General features: G+C 60.2%; 1 protein-coding gene across 1 annotated transcript in view; it reads left to right on the top strand.

Annotated features, from left to right (window-relative positions):
• The window catches only part of LOC142089018 (ankyrin repeat and fibronectin type-III domain-containing protein 1-like), a 202,575-nt gene that overhangs the window by 181,826 nt on the left and 3,263 nt on the right, over positions 1–17,486 (top strand). The window contains exons 6-22 of the mRNA XM_075164898.1: positions 4,033–4,234; positions 4,553–4,760; positions 5,072–5,266; positions 5,531–5,644; positions 6,284–6,381; positions 7,838–7,928; positions 10,077–10,184; positions 10,438–10,537; positions 11,154–11,286; positions 12,501–12,620; positions 13,012–13,227; positions 13,580–13,746; positions 14,071–14,221; positions 14,950–15,118; positions 15,367–15,533; positions 16,101–16,311; positions 16,627–17,294. Of these exons, the coding sequence (XP_075020999.1) occupies positions 4,033–4,234; positions 4,553–4,760; positions 5,072–5,266; positions 5,531–5,644; positions 6,284–6,381; positions 7,838–7,928; positions 10,077–10,184; positions 10,438–10,537; positions 11,154–11,286; positions 12,501–12,620; positions 13,012–13,227; positions 13,580–13,746; positions 14,071–14,221; positions 14,950–15,118; positions 15,367–15,533; positions 16,101–16,311; positions 16,627–17,294 (3,118 nt within the window). The remainder of the gene's footprint in view (positions 1–4,032; positions 4,235–4,552; positions 4,761–5,071; positions 5,267–5,530; positions 5,645–6,283; positions 6,382–7,837; positions 7,929–10,076; positions 10,185–10,437; positions 10,538–11,153; positions 11,287–12,500; positions 12,621–13,011; positions 13,228–13,579; positions 13,747–14,070; positions 14,222–14,949; positions 15,119–15,366; positions 15,534–16,100; positions 16,312–16,626; positions 17,295–17,486) is intronic.

Here is a 17,486-nt window from a genome sequence, read left to right as displayed (position 1 = left end):
AGCGTGGTGCTGAGCTCATGTCTGCCGCCGCGGGCTGGAGTCTGCCCTCTCGCTGCCAGCACAGGCAGGCACCCATGAGCTAATCCCTTCCATGGCCAGCGTGGGGGGGGGGCGCGGACCGGGCAGCCTCGGTTTTTGGCTGGAAGGCCATTGCCACCAGCGGCAGCGTCACTTGCCCATGAGCCTTTTCACAGCCCAGGCTCCCGCTGGATGGCCACTGTGGTCGCCAGCAGCCACGTCTTGTGACCTCCAGGCAGGACGGTCACTGCCTGCCTGTCCAGGTACCTCCAGCCACCCGAGGTGGGAGCATGTGGCGGCAGGGAGGACAAAGTCCCCCTGGGGTTTGCACATCCGTTGCAGCGGGTGCCCAGCACGGGCGATCACCGTGGGTGCTCAGGGAAGGACGGCTGGGTCCCGCTGAGCTCGGGGCGGGCAGGGCTCCTTCCAGCCAGCCCGGGATCTGGGCTGCGCTGGCGGGACAGAGCAGCCCTGTCTGACATGGACTGGTTCTCCGCTGGAGGCTTGGAGAGGCTACGCCCTTAAACAAAATGCACTTAAAATCATATAATTACAACAATTATTAACACTGTTTACTAGGCCAAGATCTGCAGCATTGGAAACATTAAAACCCAGAATATGCAGAAACCACAACGTTATGAACTACCCAGTGGATTTGCTTGTGTTCGTTGCAGGAGGGCTAAAATGAAGTTGTCTTATGCACATCCATCCTCATGTGCTTTAAAAAAAAAATCCTCATTACTTCGGTTTTATGAGATGGGTCTGGCCAGCCCCAATGCGTCCTTTAGCAGAACCTCAGCCTTTTCCACGGAGTTTGCTGGTACATGGATTTATGGCCTTGCAGACCTGATGTCCACACCACCTCCCTGACGGTTGCAAATACATCCCACGGCCAGAAAACTGAAGTGCTGGGGCAGGCAAAGCACCCGTCCCCTGCTGCGGTGTTTGCAGTAGGTAGGTAAATAATTAGCAACAAGAACTGATTGTGGTTGAGATAAATTTAGTTCGGCTGCGCTGAGACTATAAAGGCAGAGGAGGTGGGACCTCCTCCCACCACCTCCCCGCAGGATGGGGCTTTGCCATCGGGGCGAGCTGGTGTTGGCTGGTCGTACCTTGAGGGCACGACATCTGTGGGTGTTGTTTTCAGCTATCAGTTGCTCCACCGCAAAGTTTAGCTCTAGATAAATCAAGACTATTTCACTGAGTCCAGATGACTCATAACCACAGGGCAGGAAACTCTTTTATCTTTGGGGCAGCCGGTTTAATATAGATAGATGTTCACTCCTGAGCTCTGAATAATTTCCGTCTCTTTACTTCTCATTAAAAGCAAATCAGTTGAGGGAAAATAGTGAGAAATTTCTCTGTGTCGCCTCTGTTTCTACCATCTCTGAGAGAACTTCCTCCAAATTGTGCAGTCTGCCTGTAGTGGGTCATTTGCCATATATTTTAATTGTCAGAAAAAAGTGCTTTTGCTCCAAAGCATCACTCCTTTTTTAAACCTTGATTCTGCAGGTATGGATGGAGCAGGGATCTGTTACAACAGGGTCTAACCCAGCTTTCAGAGAGGTACTTTCACAGTCTCCCTTCCTTTCCTGATGTGGGAGAGCATTATTGCCTCCTTGGATGAAGAGGAACCGCAGAGGAATTGGGCAGTTCATCAACGAGCCTGCTAAAAGAGCTGTCTTCACCTCTGAGCAGCAGCTGGAGGTGGAGAGAGGAGGACTTGGGCAGCAGGGAGCTCTTACACATGAAAGAAAAGGCAAGGTTTTGCTGGAGAGTCTCTCGAGTCGGTTATTTCTCTTTCCTAAATATGTCAGATAGCACTTTGCTTCTTGGGCTTGGTCCGTGGGTCAGGACCTGCCATCCTGGTTGCCTCTTCCCATCAGAGTGCCCTGCCTGCACAGGCCGGTGTGGCTTTTCTCTCTTAATTTCTGTCTACCAGCGACAGCTTGATGCTTTTCTGCTTCTTTGATATCTGGAGTCTTGTATTTGCCATCTGTAGAGACTTGTACGTGCCGTGTGCGGAGCCCCTTGGCATGAGGAGTCTTCAGCACTGGCCATGCCAAGAGCTGCTCCGTGTCCATGATCAAACACGATGTGCTCAGGCTGGCATGGCTGTAAGCTGAGGACTCTGCGTCCAGAGCCGAGTGGGTCCCAGTGAGCCCAGGGCTGGGTCTCCAGCATTTCCATGTGTTGTGGAGGTCTCTCCCCATGTGGTGATGCCTTCCTGGTGGAGAGCTGCTCCCTTTCCTCCCCACCAGAACCAGCAGGACCCTGCTGCACAGATCTCACCAACCTCTGCATGATTGCTTAGGGGTGTCTTGCCACCTGAAGCTCACATGGTTGGTGTTCACTGTGTCTGTCCGGTCTGTAAAACCCTACTTTCAGATAACGCCCATCCCTGGAGGAATCCAGGGCACCAACTCAACACTGCGGCTTGGGCCACACTCGAGACCTCTAAATCTGTAGGCTGAAGCGAGTGAGATGAGTGATTGGCAGGAGCCAACCTCCCCATCATTTTCCGCTTTTAAATATCACAGTAATAAAAGGTAAAATCATTAAAGGACTTCTGCAGCCCACTGTGCCTAATCTGAAATCAGGATGATGAAGAGCACGTAGCGAGGTTGTTATTAATATCCTGCCTCCTGATGATGGCTTTATAAACATCATCATCACAGGCACAGCTTCGCGGTAGCATTTTGGCATGACCTTCTAGACAACTGTCATGCTTTTTATCACGCTTACCCCTTGCTTGATATTTAACCAATAAAGTGATATGGGGAAGACCTTGCCCCTAAATATCTGACCTTATGCACAGGGGTATGAGGTCAAAACTGAGAGAAACTGTGGTAAGCGTAGTTGTGCTAAATGCTCTTTAGACCTGATGCTCCTTGTCTGGGAACTGTGCCACGGGCTACGGCAAAAGGGGATCAGATGTTTGACGCCAGTGAAAACCCTCGGTGCTGTCAGGGATGACTCATGGGCCAAAGCCCCACGCAGCAGCAAGGCCACACTCGCACTGAAGTCGGGGACTTTGCCTGGTGGGGATGAGGACATGAGGGTCACGGCTGCAAGGAGAGGGGCAGCTTCCCCTCGGGGAAACCAGGAAAAGATGCCAGCTTTCCTAGTGACATGTACATATTTATCATGGCTATTTAAAGTAGAAATCAAAGTCAGAATGGAGAAAAGATTTTGTAGCTTAATCAATGTGGATGGAGAAGGTGAGGAGCAGCTGTGGAGCCTGGGTCTGCTGGTGAGCAGGAGACTGAGGGTCACTGGTCCCCATCGGGACCTGGCGTTGTCTCGGTGCCATTAGAAATGGCCTTTTGTCCATTCCCTGCTCTGGCTTCGCTTTCAGAGGGTGTCCTTTGCTGGAATAAAGACCCTGAGGAAAGTCACGTACCAGAGAGGCTGAGAGACGGCAATAAACGCAGGAGACGGGTTCCTGCTAGAAGGATGGATGTGGAGGGGATGCGTGAGGCCGTCCCAAGCCAACTGCGGGGTGGGCAGCACTCACCCAGCACGGGGCTGGGGGGCTGTTGGTCCCTGCAGCCCCCACTGCCGAGAGGGTCTGGGCAGCCCCAGATGGGGCAACCCATCTCTGTAGGAGCTGGATGGTGGAGACTGGAGTAAGGAGAGATTTCCCTGGTGTGATGGATGGGGACCGGTTGCAGAGCTGAGCAGCCTGAGGTGGCTTGGGGCATCCCAGCTCAAGGGCAGTGTGAGGCCAGGCTGGCCCTTGGGTCTGAAAGGAAATGTCTCCCCCGCAGGGTTCATACAAGCCCCTCGGGACCCCCGCAGGGCCAGCGGCAGTGATGGGGAGGAGGAACGGACTGGCCTCACCTGGTAACAGATGGATGAGGGCATTGCTGGCACCGGCACCCGCCTTGCAGCCGGTCACAGCGGTGCTGCCCTGGCACTGCTCTGACTCTCCTGGGTTGTGCCTCGGTCCTGACGCTGCCGATGTGCCTCTGCCTTTCTGGCACGTCCCCACACGTCCTTGTCCTTTCCCAGGTCATCCTCCCCTAAGATGACGCAGCAGATGCGGGACCTGCAGCTGGCACAGGCCAGGAAGCCGCCGGGCCCTTCCTCGCCGAACGCGGCCAAGAGGCTCTACCGAAACCTGTCGGGGAAATTCCGCGTCAACTACACGTCCTTCGACGAGGGCAGCCTGGCGGGACGGGGCGAGAAGGAGAAGCTCCGCAAGTCCTACCTGGTCAGTGGCCGCTGGCTCCATCCAGCGCTGCTGTGGCCAGGAAGACGGGGATGGAGGGTCCGTGTATGGGTGATGCTGTCACCTGGGTGGAAGCTCAAGAGTGCGTTAAGTGAAGCTGCCCTGGAGCAAGTTCAGCTGGAGCTCAGTCCGGGTGTTTGCTCAGCATCATCTGGTTGTGTCTGCAAAGAGCTGATGCTCCCAAGCCCCTGGGACCAGGGCAGCCCACCCTGTTTGGGTGCTGGTGATGGGCTAGGGTGTTTGGTGGGGTGGAGGAGGGTGCCCCATGCTCAGCCGACCTGCATTTCTCCTTCCACCCAGTTCCAGAGCAATGCTGCCCTCTTCGAGGCCGTGGAGCTGCAGGACCTAGACAGGGTCCAGGAGCTGCTGAAGCAGTACAGCCCCGAGGAGCTGGACCTCAACACTCCCAACAGCGAGGGGCTACTGCCCCTGGACATCGCCATCATGACCAACAATGCTCCCATCGCCAGGGCCCTGCTGCAGGCGGGAGCAAAGGAGAGCCCACACTGTGAGTTGGTGTGGGGGAGCCATGCCGTGCCCATCACCTGGGTCTCCAACCTCATGGGGTGGGGCATCCAGGGAAGCAGAGTCCGGGTGGGGAGGCAGTCACTGGGCTCTGGGAAACTGGTGCAGGCTGTAGCAGAGGCTCAAGTGGAGCCATGCACTCAGGTGGAGCCCAGGAGCAGGACAGAGAGGGGAGGATGGGGTCTCAGGGTGGGGACTTGGTGCCAGCAGAGCCTAGGCTTGCCCTAACCACCTTCTCTTCCCCCTTCCTGGCTCCCCTCCCGGGACCCATGGCCATGCCCATCCACCCCACAGTCGTGAGCCTGGAGAGCCGCTCACTGCACCTCTCCACACTGGTGCGGGAAGCGGAGCAGCGCGTCAACGAGCTGACGGCGCAGGTGGTGAACGAGGCACCCAACGCCGACTGCTCCGAGAAGGAGAAGCAGCTCAAGGCCTGGGAGTGGCGATACCGGCTTTACAAGCGCATGAAGGCGGGGTTCGAGCATGCCCGTGAGTGCCCGCAGGAGGGCTTGGGGGGTCTGGGGGGCAGCCCCTGCGCTGGGGGAAGGAGCAGGGCTGTGCGTGGTCCAGGTGCATCAGCACCCGTCAGAGGATCCCCACATCCTATAGCTAGGGCTCGCTGTATGGGTGCACGGGGCTGAGCGTGCCGGGAACATGGCCCTGGGTGTCCGTGAGGGGGAGGCTCAGGAGGGACACTGAGGGGTTCGGAGTGACTGTCCTCGCTGTAGTGGTCCCTGCGCTCTCTGTCCCCAGGAGTCCCGGACGCTCCCACCAACGTCCATCTCTCCGTGGCCAGCAGCTCCTCGGTGCAGGTGACCTTCTGGGAGCCCCTGAGCGTCAATTCGGCTGTTGTCACCAAGTACAAAGGTAAGGACCGGGGTCCCCACAGCAGTGGAGGGGACATGCAGCCATGGCAGGTGCCTTGAGTGTGCCAGCGGGACGTGCTGAGGTGCTCACCCCTTCATACCACGCCAGCATGCCAGGGGCGTGGGCAGTGCTGCCAAGCCCCTGTCAAGCCACCTTTGTGCTCGAGCGCAGGCGGAGCCAGGGCTGCACGCTGCTGGACAGCCTGGCCACCACCCAAACGGTGTGAGCTGGACCAAACCACTGTCCTGCACCAAGGCAAAACTTGGGGTGCCACTTGTTTACTGCCCCCTCATCCTGCACCCCCCGGGGCGGCTTTGCTGTCCTGCCGCTCCTGCACCCCTCACCCACTTAAACCAGATATTTTTTGGCTTCTGGGAGAATTTCCCCCATCCCCAACTCCCGACCATTTGCTTGAGGGTGCTGACCCCGTCTGATGTGGCTTGGTGAGGAGGACTGCAGCTCCCCGTGCCGTCCCCCCCGCTGCGGCTCCCCCTCTCCCCTGTCTTCCCTCAGCTGCCTCCAGCTCCCGTGCTGCCCGTGGTCCCTCTGCAGCCGCTGGCCCCGATACGCTGCAGACAGCCCTGGGAGCCCGTCCCTGCTCCGGGGCCACGCGGCACCTTGAGGTCTTTCTCCTTTCAGTGGAGTGGAGCTGCTCCCCCACCTTCTCGCCGCCGCTGGGGGAGGCCGTGATCGACAAGCTGAAGAACCTGCACTTCACCATCCGGGGGCTGGTGTCGGTGAGCTCTCGAGGTGCCCCATGGGGGTCCGGGCTGTGGGGGGAGAGCCCATGGCCGGGAAAAGCCGCTGGCCGCGGTGCAGCCGGTGGGGTCGTTCCCTGCAGCCGATGTGGGGAGGGGATGGGGCATCATTTCGAGCAGGAGGAATAGGATTGTGCTGCGGTGGTGTTCAGCACAGCCCTAAGAGTGTGGGCCCAGGAGAGGCATCTGTCTGTCCCTGCACGGCCGTGGCCGTCCTGGCAATGGGGAAGCCCCCTGCACAGGGTGCCTGGGGACTCTCGAGTGAGAGGCAGAATGGGTCCATTCACCGAGCACTTGATTTATCCTCTGTTCCCCACCCCGCTCCCGTCCCCACCCGTGCTCCTCCTGGGCAATAAATCAGTGGCTCGTTCCTCTGCCACCTGCACAGATTGACCCCCCGCACCAGCCCCGTCGCTCATTGGAGAAGGGGGACCAGCCCTGTCTCCATCTCCAGGAGCTCGGCAAGGTCACGGGCTGGTTGGGGCTGGGGCTTCCTGCTGTTTTATCTCCCTGAGAATCACAGGGGCCACGCTGCCTGTCAGCTGTCCCCTCCCCGGGGGCCGCCGTCCTGTCCCTGGCACACTGGCGGGGGGAGACGGGGCGGGATGGGGACCATGGCGGGATGGGACCACGGCGGGATGGGACCACGGCGGGATGGAGCTTGGGACGGGAACACAGGGAGATGCTGGGATGGATGGGTTGCCCTTTCCAGGGAGGTGCAGCGCCGAAGCTCCGGGGCAGGCAGGCAGGGACCACCAGCTCGAGGAGCAGGGGAAGCCCTTGATGCAGTAGAGGGGCTTAGCCAAGGCAGCGGTGCCGGAGCCCTGGAGCCGCTGTCGGGGCAGGAGAGCTGCCCTGGTGCGCGGCAGGACGGGGCTCGAGCAGAGCCCGGAGCAGCGCCGCTGCAAGGAGCTGGCCCGAGCCCATCAATCATGCTTTCAGAGCTGCCTCGCAGGCTCCTGTCTGCCTTCATGACTGCCTGGAGGCCTTGCAACATCTGGCAGCTTGACTGAGCTTTAATCAGAGGCCTTTAATCACTGTCGCCATGCCACAAGCCCTCAACAGCGTTGGGCCAGCTCCCTCTCTCCAGGGGCCGGATCCTTGCATGTCCCAGTGGGGAGGCAGTACCCTGACCCTCCAGGCTGTGGAAGCCCCATGTCTTTGGGGCCGGAGCATCTCCTGACAAGGGGCATTCGCAGTGTCCCATCTTTCCTCTGCCATCCCCCAAAACCAGCCACCCAGCCTTATCTGGTGTCTGATAAGAGCAGCTTTGAACAGCTGCGGGAGGTCAGAGCCGGTGACCCAGGGTGCGGGTTCCCAGTTTAGTACTCCTTGTGGTGTACTGGTGTACTGGGCTATGGGGGGGATCCTCCTTCCCTCACACACGAAGCCGGGAGAGGTGCCGGAGTGCTGAGTGTGGCTTCCCTCCTCGCAGGGCACAGCTTACTATGTCCAGGTGTCCGCCTACAACATGAAGGGCTGGGGTCCCCCGCAAGCCTCCGTGCCCCCTTTCGCCATCCCTTCCAGTAAGTACCACTGGGAACGCCCATGGGAGCCGGCACCGGCTGCGGGATGGATGGGGGCAGGCAGCAGCTCCCTGTGCTATCGGGGGTCCCTCGACTGCTGGGATGGGGTAGAGTGGACCCAGGAGCAGAGGCAGCGTTTGCTCGGGCCAAGCAGGGAGGCTGTGCCCGGGGGTCCAGGGTGCCGCCTCCCGCCGATAGGAGCTTTGCCAAATATTAATTTTTCAACCTGAAATTCTCCTGGCTGCCTGGTAAAGGCTGAGCCATTTTAGGCCACCTGGATCAGCTCATCCTAAGGAGGAAGGTAGGAGAGAGGACGTTTTGCTTTCTCAGTTAAAAGGAAGCAGTGCAGCCATCTCTTCCATAGGAAGGAAGAAGCTCTGGGGTTTTTAGCAGAGGTTTGTACTTTAGCGCAGGGCAGCCTTGGGAGGGGTCGGTCCTCACCGCCTCAGTGACATCTGCCCCAAAGCGGCCAAGCTTGTGCAAAACTGAGGGCTGCGGGGAGACGTGGTGGGATGCCCCAGCTCAGCCTCTGGAGATGCCCCTCAGGGCTCGGAGCCGTCCTGGTCCTGGGTGGCAGTGGGCCTGGAGCCCTCCCTCTGCCACCGCATGCTCTCACCCATCCAGCCCAGCCCCAGGGACCTGCGTTCCCTGGCACCAAACTGGGATGGGGGTCATGAGCCCCACCGGAGATGAGCTCATGCCAGCACTTGCCTCCCCACGCTGGGGCAAGTGGGGGGAAGAGCCACCCAATTTCACACGAGGCACCCCAGGGTGCTGGGGGATACAGGCCAGGAGGACTGAACTGGAAGGAGCAGCCCCAAAGGGTGAAGCTCAGGGCTGAGCAGGCTCCAAGGTGGCCTCTGCCCCTCGCCACCGGTCCTGAGACGGGTCTCCGCTGCATGGTGGTCCCACGGGATCAGCGCCGTTGGACGTGTAAGGAGCGGCCCCACGCGCACCTGGGGAGGCGGAGCCCGTCCCAAGGAGCAGGCAGCAGGGCGGTGGGCACGCGGCCCCTGCCACCACGCTTGCAGGCAGCGAGGGACCAGGCACGCTGCTGCATGTGAGCAGTGAATGCACCGCGTACGGGTCAAGATGCGGGTCTGACGGCACATGAACAGCGATGGGGCCAGAGATGTGCAGGCACCATGCGTAGCTCTAGCTGCAGATACACAATCGCTGTAGTACCAGTATGGAAAAATGGAAAAATACATTTGCATGTGTATGAATGCATGGAGCGAGCCTACCCATGCACTGCATTGCCCTGGCTTTACCCTGTCCTGGCAGCAGCTGTTGCTCATGTTTGCACCCACTTTAAAGCCCCTTTGCCATCCCACACGGGTCATATTCCCTGTGACCGAGACCCATGCGGCACCGATACAGAGTACGGCTGAAGTGAATCAGACTTGAGTGGGTTTTATTTATTTTTATCTCCATTAATATTTCTCCCTTCAGTAAAGATCCCTCCCTGGCCCAGCAGAATATAGTCAGGCACCTCCCTGGGTGTTTTTAAAGCTCCTAAAAATAGTGGCGAGCCCCAGCCAAAGTTAACAGAGCTGAACTTTCCATGGAAAACAGCAGCAGGCAGGACACAGGGGGTGTTTAAAGCAATTAATGTAAAGCTAACGTAGAAGCGCCGGCGGGTCCCCGGCCCCACTCCTGGTCCTGCTGCCGTCTCGCAACGGGTGGAGCTGGCAGGAGAGCTTATTTATGTGTTTGCCGAGGTGAGCCCAGCTCTCGGCACTCGCCCGGAGAAAGCTGCAGCTCCGGGGAAGACCTGGAGGAAGACACTGGAAAGAATTTTATTTTTTAAGGCTGGTGAAGTGCGGCAGCAACAGACGGGACCTTGTTCTTTCCCTCTGCCGTGTCCCTGCCGTGCTGCGGGGTGGCGGGTGGCCATGGGGTGCTGTGCAGAGCCAGGGTGCTCCTGGGAAGAGGGGTGCAAAACCGGGGATCTCCCAAAGCCCAGCCCACCCAGAGGTGCCCAGCACCCATGACTGCTGCCGTGCCATGCTGTGCCATGCCGTGCCTGTGGGACACAGAGGTGGGGTGCCAGGAGGTGACTTGCCATGGGGAGGAGGGGACGGGAAGCCCTCTTTCTCCCAGGCTGAGGGGTAGGTGCTGGGGGTGATGCTGGTCTGTCCCCCGCAGACTGGCGGGAGTATGACGGCCGGGCTCCACGGCGAAGGGGACAAGCTGAAGCTCTGGACCATCTTCTGGGCCAGGTGAAGACCGTCCACCAGCACTGCGTTTGCCATGGTGAGTGTATGGCACAGTGCTGCGGGGAGGCTGGGGTGAGGGATCCAGCCAGGCCCCCCAGGGTTGTGACATGGTCTGGGGGGCTGGGGTGGCACCAGGAGTAGGTCTGTCCCGTGGATGAGCATAGCAGGGAGACAGCTCAGGCAGTGGAGGTCTTGACAGAGCCTTCCCACTGGGTTGGCATGCCGTGCCACAGTCTGCTGGCGCAGTCCTTCATCTCCTGCTGCAGCATCCTCTGCTCTCTGCTCCCCAGAGCCCTGCAAGAACCAGCCCCAGAGCAGGAAGCATTCAGTCTCCAAGAGCCTCAAGCACCTCTTCCACCCCAGCAGCAAGTTTCTCAAGACACTGAAGCGGTGAGAGGCTGACGTGCGGGGGTGGTGGAGAGCCCGTCTCCTGGCAGGGAGATAGGGCTGCCTGTCCTGGGCATGGCCGGGAGCTGCGTGCACAAGCCAGGGCCTGGGGGTGCTCAGAGGTGGGTCCTTGCCTGGAGCGAGCTGGTGGTGTCAGTGGAGACGAGTCCCATTGCCCAGAAATCAAACGTTTCTCCTTGGTGTTTCCATTTGGACTGGCCAAGCTGTGCCCATACCCAGATCCCTGCACCATCTCCGAGCATCACCCAACACCCCACCCTCCCCTAGACTGCACCACCCTCCCACCACCCAGCTTCACGCTTGGCCTCCAGGCACCCCAGTGCGTCTCCTGCACAGGCCTGGCCTCATCGCCCTCCCTTGTGCTGGCCGGGGCATTGGCCATGGCATCAGCTGTGGCATTGGCCAGGCTCGCCTTGCTGGCAGCGCTGGGTTCCTGTTCCTGCTCCTGTACTGGCCGTGTGCCTCTTCTGCCATGGGCTGTTGGAGAGGAGCTGAGACCTCGGGCAGGGCATCTCCTCTGCCCTTGGGAGAGAGACCCTTTGGGAAATGAAGCTGGCAGCCGGGGGTGACACTGAAGTCTGTTTTCCCTCCCATGCAGGGGCCTCTACCTGACAGCCATCTTCTACAAGGACGACAACATCCTGGTGACCCATGAAGACCAGATCCCCGTGGTGGAGATTGATGACACCTACTCCTGCCTGCTCATGCAGGATTTTCTCTGGTTCACCAAGGTGGGTGGCCCAGGGACCCTGTGCTGTGTGCTGGGGCATGGCAGCAGTGTGTCCTCTGACACATTTCTGTCTGCCTGGCCATCACCCCAGATGCTGCTGAGATGATGGCCACCACGATCTGCAGAGCGCCTTCATTGCAGCACCTTCCCCGGTGCTGCCGGCACAGGCAGCGGTGCCCATCGTGCGTGGGGCGCTGCGGGGCTCTCGCCAGGGCAGGCTGGGTCTGATCCGGGGCTGGGAGCAGCGTCAGGGGACACCCCATGTGCACAAAGTGAGCACGAGGTACTTCAGCTTCTCGCACCAGACGACACAATATCTGGTGTCTCCTGGGCTTCCCGTCGTTGCTTCTGGAACCTCTGCTGCGCCTCTGCCCTCCTGCACTCCACGGGGCAGAGCGATGCCAAGAGCCGGTTGCAGCCCAGGAGTGCCGCCATGAGCCATGCGGGCATCGTGCACCACCGCTGCCTTCAGCTCGCAGCTCCCCCTCTGCCCTGGGCGCTGGGGCTTGGCAGCGCAGGCTCGCCGCTCGCCGGGCTTCGGCATGGACCGAGAAACCACCAGGGAACGGCATTTCCACCCCGGGCCCTGGAAGCCCAAAGGTGGACGATGGACCAGCACCACGCCGGGCAGGCTGCGTGCCGCGATGGGTGGGTGATGGACCAATGCCACGCTGGGCAGGCTGCGTGCCATGACGGGTGGGCGCTGCCTCTCCACGGGGATGCCAGCGGCTTCTCAGCTGTTTAACTGCTTCACCACAGCATCCTGCCGCGGCAGCTCTGCCTCTGTTGTACGGAGCAGGACGTGCAGGGTGCTGCAGCCTGGTCCTCCGCTGTCAGTGGGCTTAGTGAAAGGGCAGGTGGGCAGCTCAGGGCCAACATCTTTTGCTGGATGGTCCTTATCTACTGAGGGGGAAGGTTATCTTCTCCCTCCTTCTCTTGGCTATCTTCTACTCAAACTTTAGAAGGTCTCAGTCCTAGATAAAGACAGATACCTGAGTGGACACAGCATGGTGCCTCCCTTGGGTACAGGCTCTGGAGGCATCTCAGGGTGCTTGTGGCATAGGAAATGGCACTCCTGCTGAGAGGTGGTACGTGCAGGTGCACATTCCTAACCCAGCTCAAACAGAAAGGCAAATGGATTTCCCCAAAACACCTTTGTGTGAACCAGCTGCAGGCAGCGGCGGCTGCTGTTGACGGCCCTTTGGTGTGCTGCAGGTGTCGTGCATGTGGGACGAGATCCTGTGGCTGCGGCAGTGTGTCACCGTCTCCCAGTCGTCCTGTTCCTGCATCCTGCAGACACGCTTCAAGATGCTGCTGGCCATCTCGCAAATGCAGGTGAGGGTGGGCCTGGGCAGGGGAGCAAGCATTTTTTGGGGGCACTGTGGGCCGGGCTCCCTTGGGAGCAGCACGCGCCTGTGCCACAGCCAGGAAAACCCCAGGCTCTGCCAGTTCTGCCCACGGCTCAGTCAGCAGCAGGACCGGGTGCCCGTGCCTTGCCCTCCCTGGCAGGACCCCGGTCATGGGGTGATGGGGTGTCAGGCTTCATGCAAATCTCGTGCAGAGGGACTGGGGGCTGTCAGTGGGTGCTTTGCTGGGCAGGCTGGTTTCCAGCAGGCAGAGGGGAGACACCCAGTCACATCCCGGCTGCCCAGACCCACAGAGCGCTGTGCCTCAAGGATGTCCCCTGACCTGCTGCTTTCTCCTGCCCTCCCATGCCATCGCACAGGGGCTGCTGGGCATCCAGGACCTGGGGCAGGTCTTCTTCGAGCCTGTCAAAGACAAACAGGGCAACATCCTCATCGTCACCCTGAAGGAAGTGAAGACCAACCAGACCTTTGAGAGCGTCCGCTGGGTTCCCATCTGCAAGCTGCAGACCAGCCGCAAGTCCGTGTCCTCCCCGGAGGAGCCCACCGCTCTGGACACGCTGCTGATCTCTGTCCAGGTGCTGTGCTGGTGCCGTCGCGGCAGGGGATTGCAGCGGGCTCCTTTGCAGGACCACCAGCGCTCCCTGCTCCCCCTCGGGCTGGAAAAGCCATGACAGAGCCCAGGCTACCAAGGGTTTGGTCCTGGCTGCAGGCAGAGGGGGAGCAGAGCCCAGCCAGCCTGCAAAAACCCTGTTGCTTCGAGGGGAGGCATCAGGCTGGTGCCGGATTCATCCTGGCAGCACCGCATTGTACCTGCACTGCTGCTTCCCTTCGGCTGGCTGGGCTGGCTGTGCTGTGGCAGCCGGCATGAGGGCAGGAGAGAGTCCTGCTGCGAGGACTTGCTCAATCCAGCAGTGTCTTTCTCCTCAGGACAAGCTGGCTTACCACCAGCAGAGCAGCCATGCCCTCTCCCCGGGCCTCTACCTGGGCTACTTGAAGCTCTGCAGCGCCGTGGATCAGATCCGAGTGCTGGTGCCGGAGCGACTCCCCAACATCCTGTGCCACGTCAAGATTCGCTCCAACCCCAACATCTCCAGGTGGGGCTTGCAGAGTAGCTCACCCGGGGCAGCGAGGCTCCTCTGTCCTATCCAGCCTAAGAGCACCCATCACCTCCTGCTTCTGCTCTCGGGCTCCCGGCAGCAGTGTCATATTCCCTCTCAGCCCCACTGCCTGCCATGCAGGGCTGCCTGGAGCTGGAGCAAACCAAGGTCCCCCTCTACCTCCACACCTCCCGCATCCCTTGGGGTGCTGCACCGTCTGGGAAGGAACAGCCCAGCCGCACACAGCTCTCATAGCGATTGCGCGTTCAGGTCCACCCTGAGCTGCTCCCTCCTGCACGTGTCTGTCTCTCCCTTCTCCAGGGAGGAGTGGGAATGGCTGCAGAAGATGGCCAGTGTGGAGGAGCCCATTCCCGTGGAGCCAGAGGCTGAGACCTCCCAGAACCACTTGTTTCAGGAGCTCCAAGTGGCCATCAAGGAGCTGATGACCCTGGTCAACATCCCATTGCAAGAGGTACAGGCAGGTGCCAAGATCTGGGGAGGGGGGAGAAGGGGTCGTGCAGCACTGTGCTGGTCACCGCAGCAGGCGGTACCGCAGCCCCGGGTCCCTCTGAAGCATGGATCAGATTTTAGTCCTGTGCAAAGAGAAGGCAAGTGGTGGACAACAAGCCTGCCCAGGGACAGTGTCCACAGGAGCCGTTTGTCTTACCCTCACATGTACCTCCAAAGCAAGGTCGGTGACTCTGGGTTTGCGTTATTGGCTGCCATGTGGTTTTGTCCTGGGCTTAGCCCCTGCAGCACGAGACCAGCACCATCCAAAGCAGGATGGTCACTGGCCAGCCATGGGATGGAGCTGCAGCCTCCTGGGCCAGACTGCACGGGGAGAAATCCCTCCTCCACCGTGCTGGGAAGGTGTCCACCAGCCCCAGTGCCAGGCATGTGCTTCTGGCTGGGCAGTGTGAGGGCACCTCTCTGAGCAGGGCTGAGACCATGGCTGGTGGCACATCTTCTCTGAGACCCTGTTGTAATGACTTTGACCAGTAGTTTAGAGACTTTTAGGAGAAGTAAGAGAGAAAGAGGGGTGCGCAGATTATGCCAGAAGCAAGGAGCCTCTGGCTGTGTGCTGAAACAGCGGTGTCCCCTGGCTGCGGGTGGTCCCTGAAGACTCCTCTGCGGATGAGGACTCAGTGGAGGCCTCACCAGGTGATGTTTGCAGCTGTTACCTGCAGTGTCTTCTTGCAGGCCAAAGATTTCCGTCTGTACAGCCAAGAGGTGCTGGACTTTGGGGGCCAGGTCTCCTTCCTGCTGCTGCTGCCTCCATCAGACGACGTCTGCACTGCTCCGGGCCAGAACAACCCCTACACCCCTCGCTCTGGCTTCCTCACACTGCCGCTGCAGATCTTCGAACTAGGTGAGGAGAGAGAATGCCAAAACCCAACCTTGCTGGTCTCCTCGTCCTCTGAAACCTCTTGAGAGCTGGGATGGGCACTGAGGTGGGCCGGAGCTCCCTTACCTCCCCCAGGAGAGGAAGGATGGAGGGGGATGCTGAGGGCTTTCCAGGTGGTCTAGAGTGTTGCCTCCTCCCTGCGTTGGGTGAGTGTGGAGGAGCCCGTAGGGCATCCGTAGCAAGGGTCCTGATATTTTTCATTCCCTTCCCAGTCCACTTCTTCACGTACGACCGGGAGTTCATCACCCAGTACTGCCAGGTGTCCGCCCTCCTGGAGCTGGAGTCGCTCCTCTCTCAGCAGAGCCTCAGGGAGGCCTTCTCTGATGCCGAGCTCTCCACCGCGAAGCAGAGGCACCAGCAGGTTCAGGACTACATTCAGGTACACAGAGCAGGAGCGCACTGGAAGGGAGCCAAGCTCAACGGTGCCCATGGGATGTGGCCACGGCGGTCGTGCCCTGGACGAGCTGCAGGAGCATCCCCACCGGGGCTGTTCACTGGTGTTCCCGGCTGTGACCCCATGGGGTTTCTCGGAGATGGCAGATGGGCAGCAGCAGGCAGGGCTTCGTCTAGCAACTTCTAACTGCAATGATCATGTAAAAAATCCAGACTAGAGAGCTGGAGGCTCCTGCTCTGCAGGTCCCCACCTTGCTAGAAAAGGTCCTGGAAGTACATTTTGGGATGGATGTGCGAAAGAGCACCCCATGCTACCCCCTTTCCCAGCACCCCTGCCTGCATCAGGCAGGTCCTGCTCAACAGGCAGTTGCTGGTGGTCAAAGAAGCATCTTCCCACCCAAGAGCACTGTCTTGGGATTTCCTGACTCGGGGATCCCCCCCAAAGCTTTCACCTCTTGGGAAAGGTGTGTGGGGAGAGCCTGTGTTTCGCTGTGGGTTTTTTGTTGCTGCTGTTTGCTTTTTGAAAGGAGTCCTTCGTTTCCTATTTTGGCAGCAAATGGAGGAGATCTGGCGTGAGATGCGCTGGATTATGGATGCCCTGCAACACGCCCGGTACAAGCAGCCCTCCTGCGGGGTGTCTCTCAGTGGCTTCCTCAGCGAGGCCAGCGGTGCGATGAAGGAGAAAACCCAATCCACCTCGTCCCACCTCGACTACCTTCCCTCCCCGGCGCCCTCGCCAGAGACCAGCCGTAAGCTCAACTCCGGTAAGGACCCAGCTTTGTAAAGCTCCTGCCTGCTGGGCTCAGGGGGCTGCCCGTGCTCGGGGGGAATAGGAGGGCTGCTCTGGCTGGCTGCACCTTGGAGGTGCAGGCAGGGCCGGCATCAGGAGTACAGGCAGGGCAGTCAGTCTTGGTTGGGGCAGGACCTGCTCTGCCTGTGCTTTGGAGAGCGCAGCACAGATGTATGGCAAGGGGGTAAACGCTCGGGGGCTTCCTTGGACACCATCTGGTGCAAACCCTCAGCCGGGGTTGCCGATAGCAAGGCTGAGACCCTCTTTGCTTCTCTTATGCCCCTCGCAGACTCGCATGGGTTGTCGGACGAGGAGGGCTCCTCGGAGGTGTTCCTGGCCACCGACAGTGACTACGACTCCAGCAGAGCGCAGAGCCCGAAGGAGCTCGACCTGGTGTACTCCTCCTCGGGGCCCGAGTGCTGCAGCAGGAGAGTCGCCCGCACCCTCCGGGACAGCGCCCCAGACGTCCTGCAGACCCACGACCTCAAGACCCCACCGCCACCGCCACCACCGCCGGAGGAGCCCCGGCCGCCCCCCGAGCTCTATGACAGTGACTTTGTCCTGCCCAGCCGACAGATCGAGCTGCTGCGCATCACGGAGAAGCGGCAGGCGTACTGCGTTCGAACCAGCAGCCTGGACTTCCCCAAACCGCTCTGCCAGGCGGCCAGGAAGTCCTGCCCTGGCTCCGTCGACAGCTCCCCGACGGAGAGCAGGACCGCGGGCCACTGCGGCCAGCTCAGGCTGGGGACTGGCTCAACGCCCAGCCCCGAGTGCGGCCGGGGCGGGCAGGGCTCTGAGCCCGTCTTCCGGACGCGCTCAGCCGAGTGGACTCAGAGCTTCCAGGAGCAGCCGGAGCAGCCCGGGTGCTTGGCCGACCGAGGAAAGAAGCCGGGCTTTGTCACCTTGCGGGTCTGCCCTCAGTACGAAACCGGACTCTCCAAAGAGACCAGTGTCAAGGTACCGGAGCCTGCAAAGGGCAGTGTTGCGACTCTGCCGTGCCTGGATGGAAAGGATGGGGAGGGCTCACATGCCCCTCACCTGGCACTGCCCTCTCCATCCTCCACTGTCCGGGGCTGAGGTCCCCTGGAGACTGGCAGCACTCCTGCCCCACATCCCTTTGTCCCTGCAGTAGTGATGAGGCTCCCAGCA

This window comes from Calonectris borealis, chromosome 16 (assembly GCF_964195595.1).
Source record: "Calonectris borealis chromosome 16, bCalBor7.hap1.2, whole genome shotgun sequence".
Taxonomy (NCBI): Eukaryota; Metazoa; Chordata; class Aves; order Procellariiformes; family Procellariidae; genus Calonectris; species Calonectris borealis.
The sequence above is the reverse complement of the archived record's forward strand: the minus strand, read 5'-3'. Positions and strand labels throughout refer to the sequence as shown.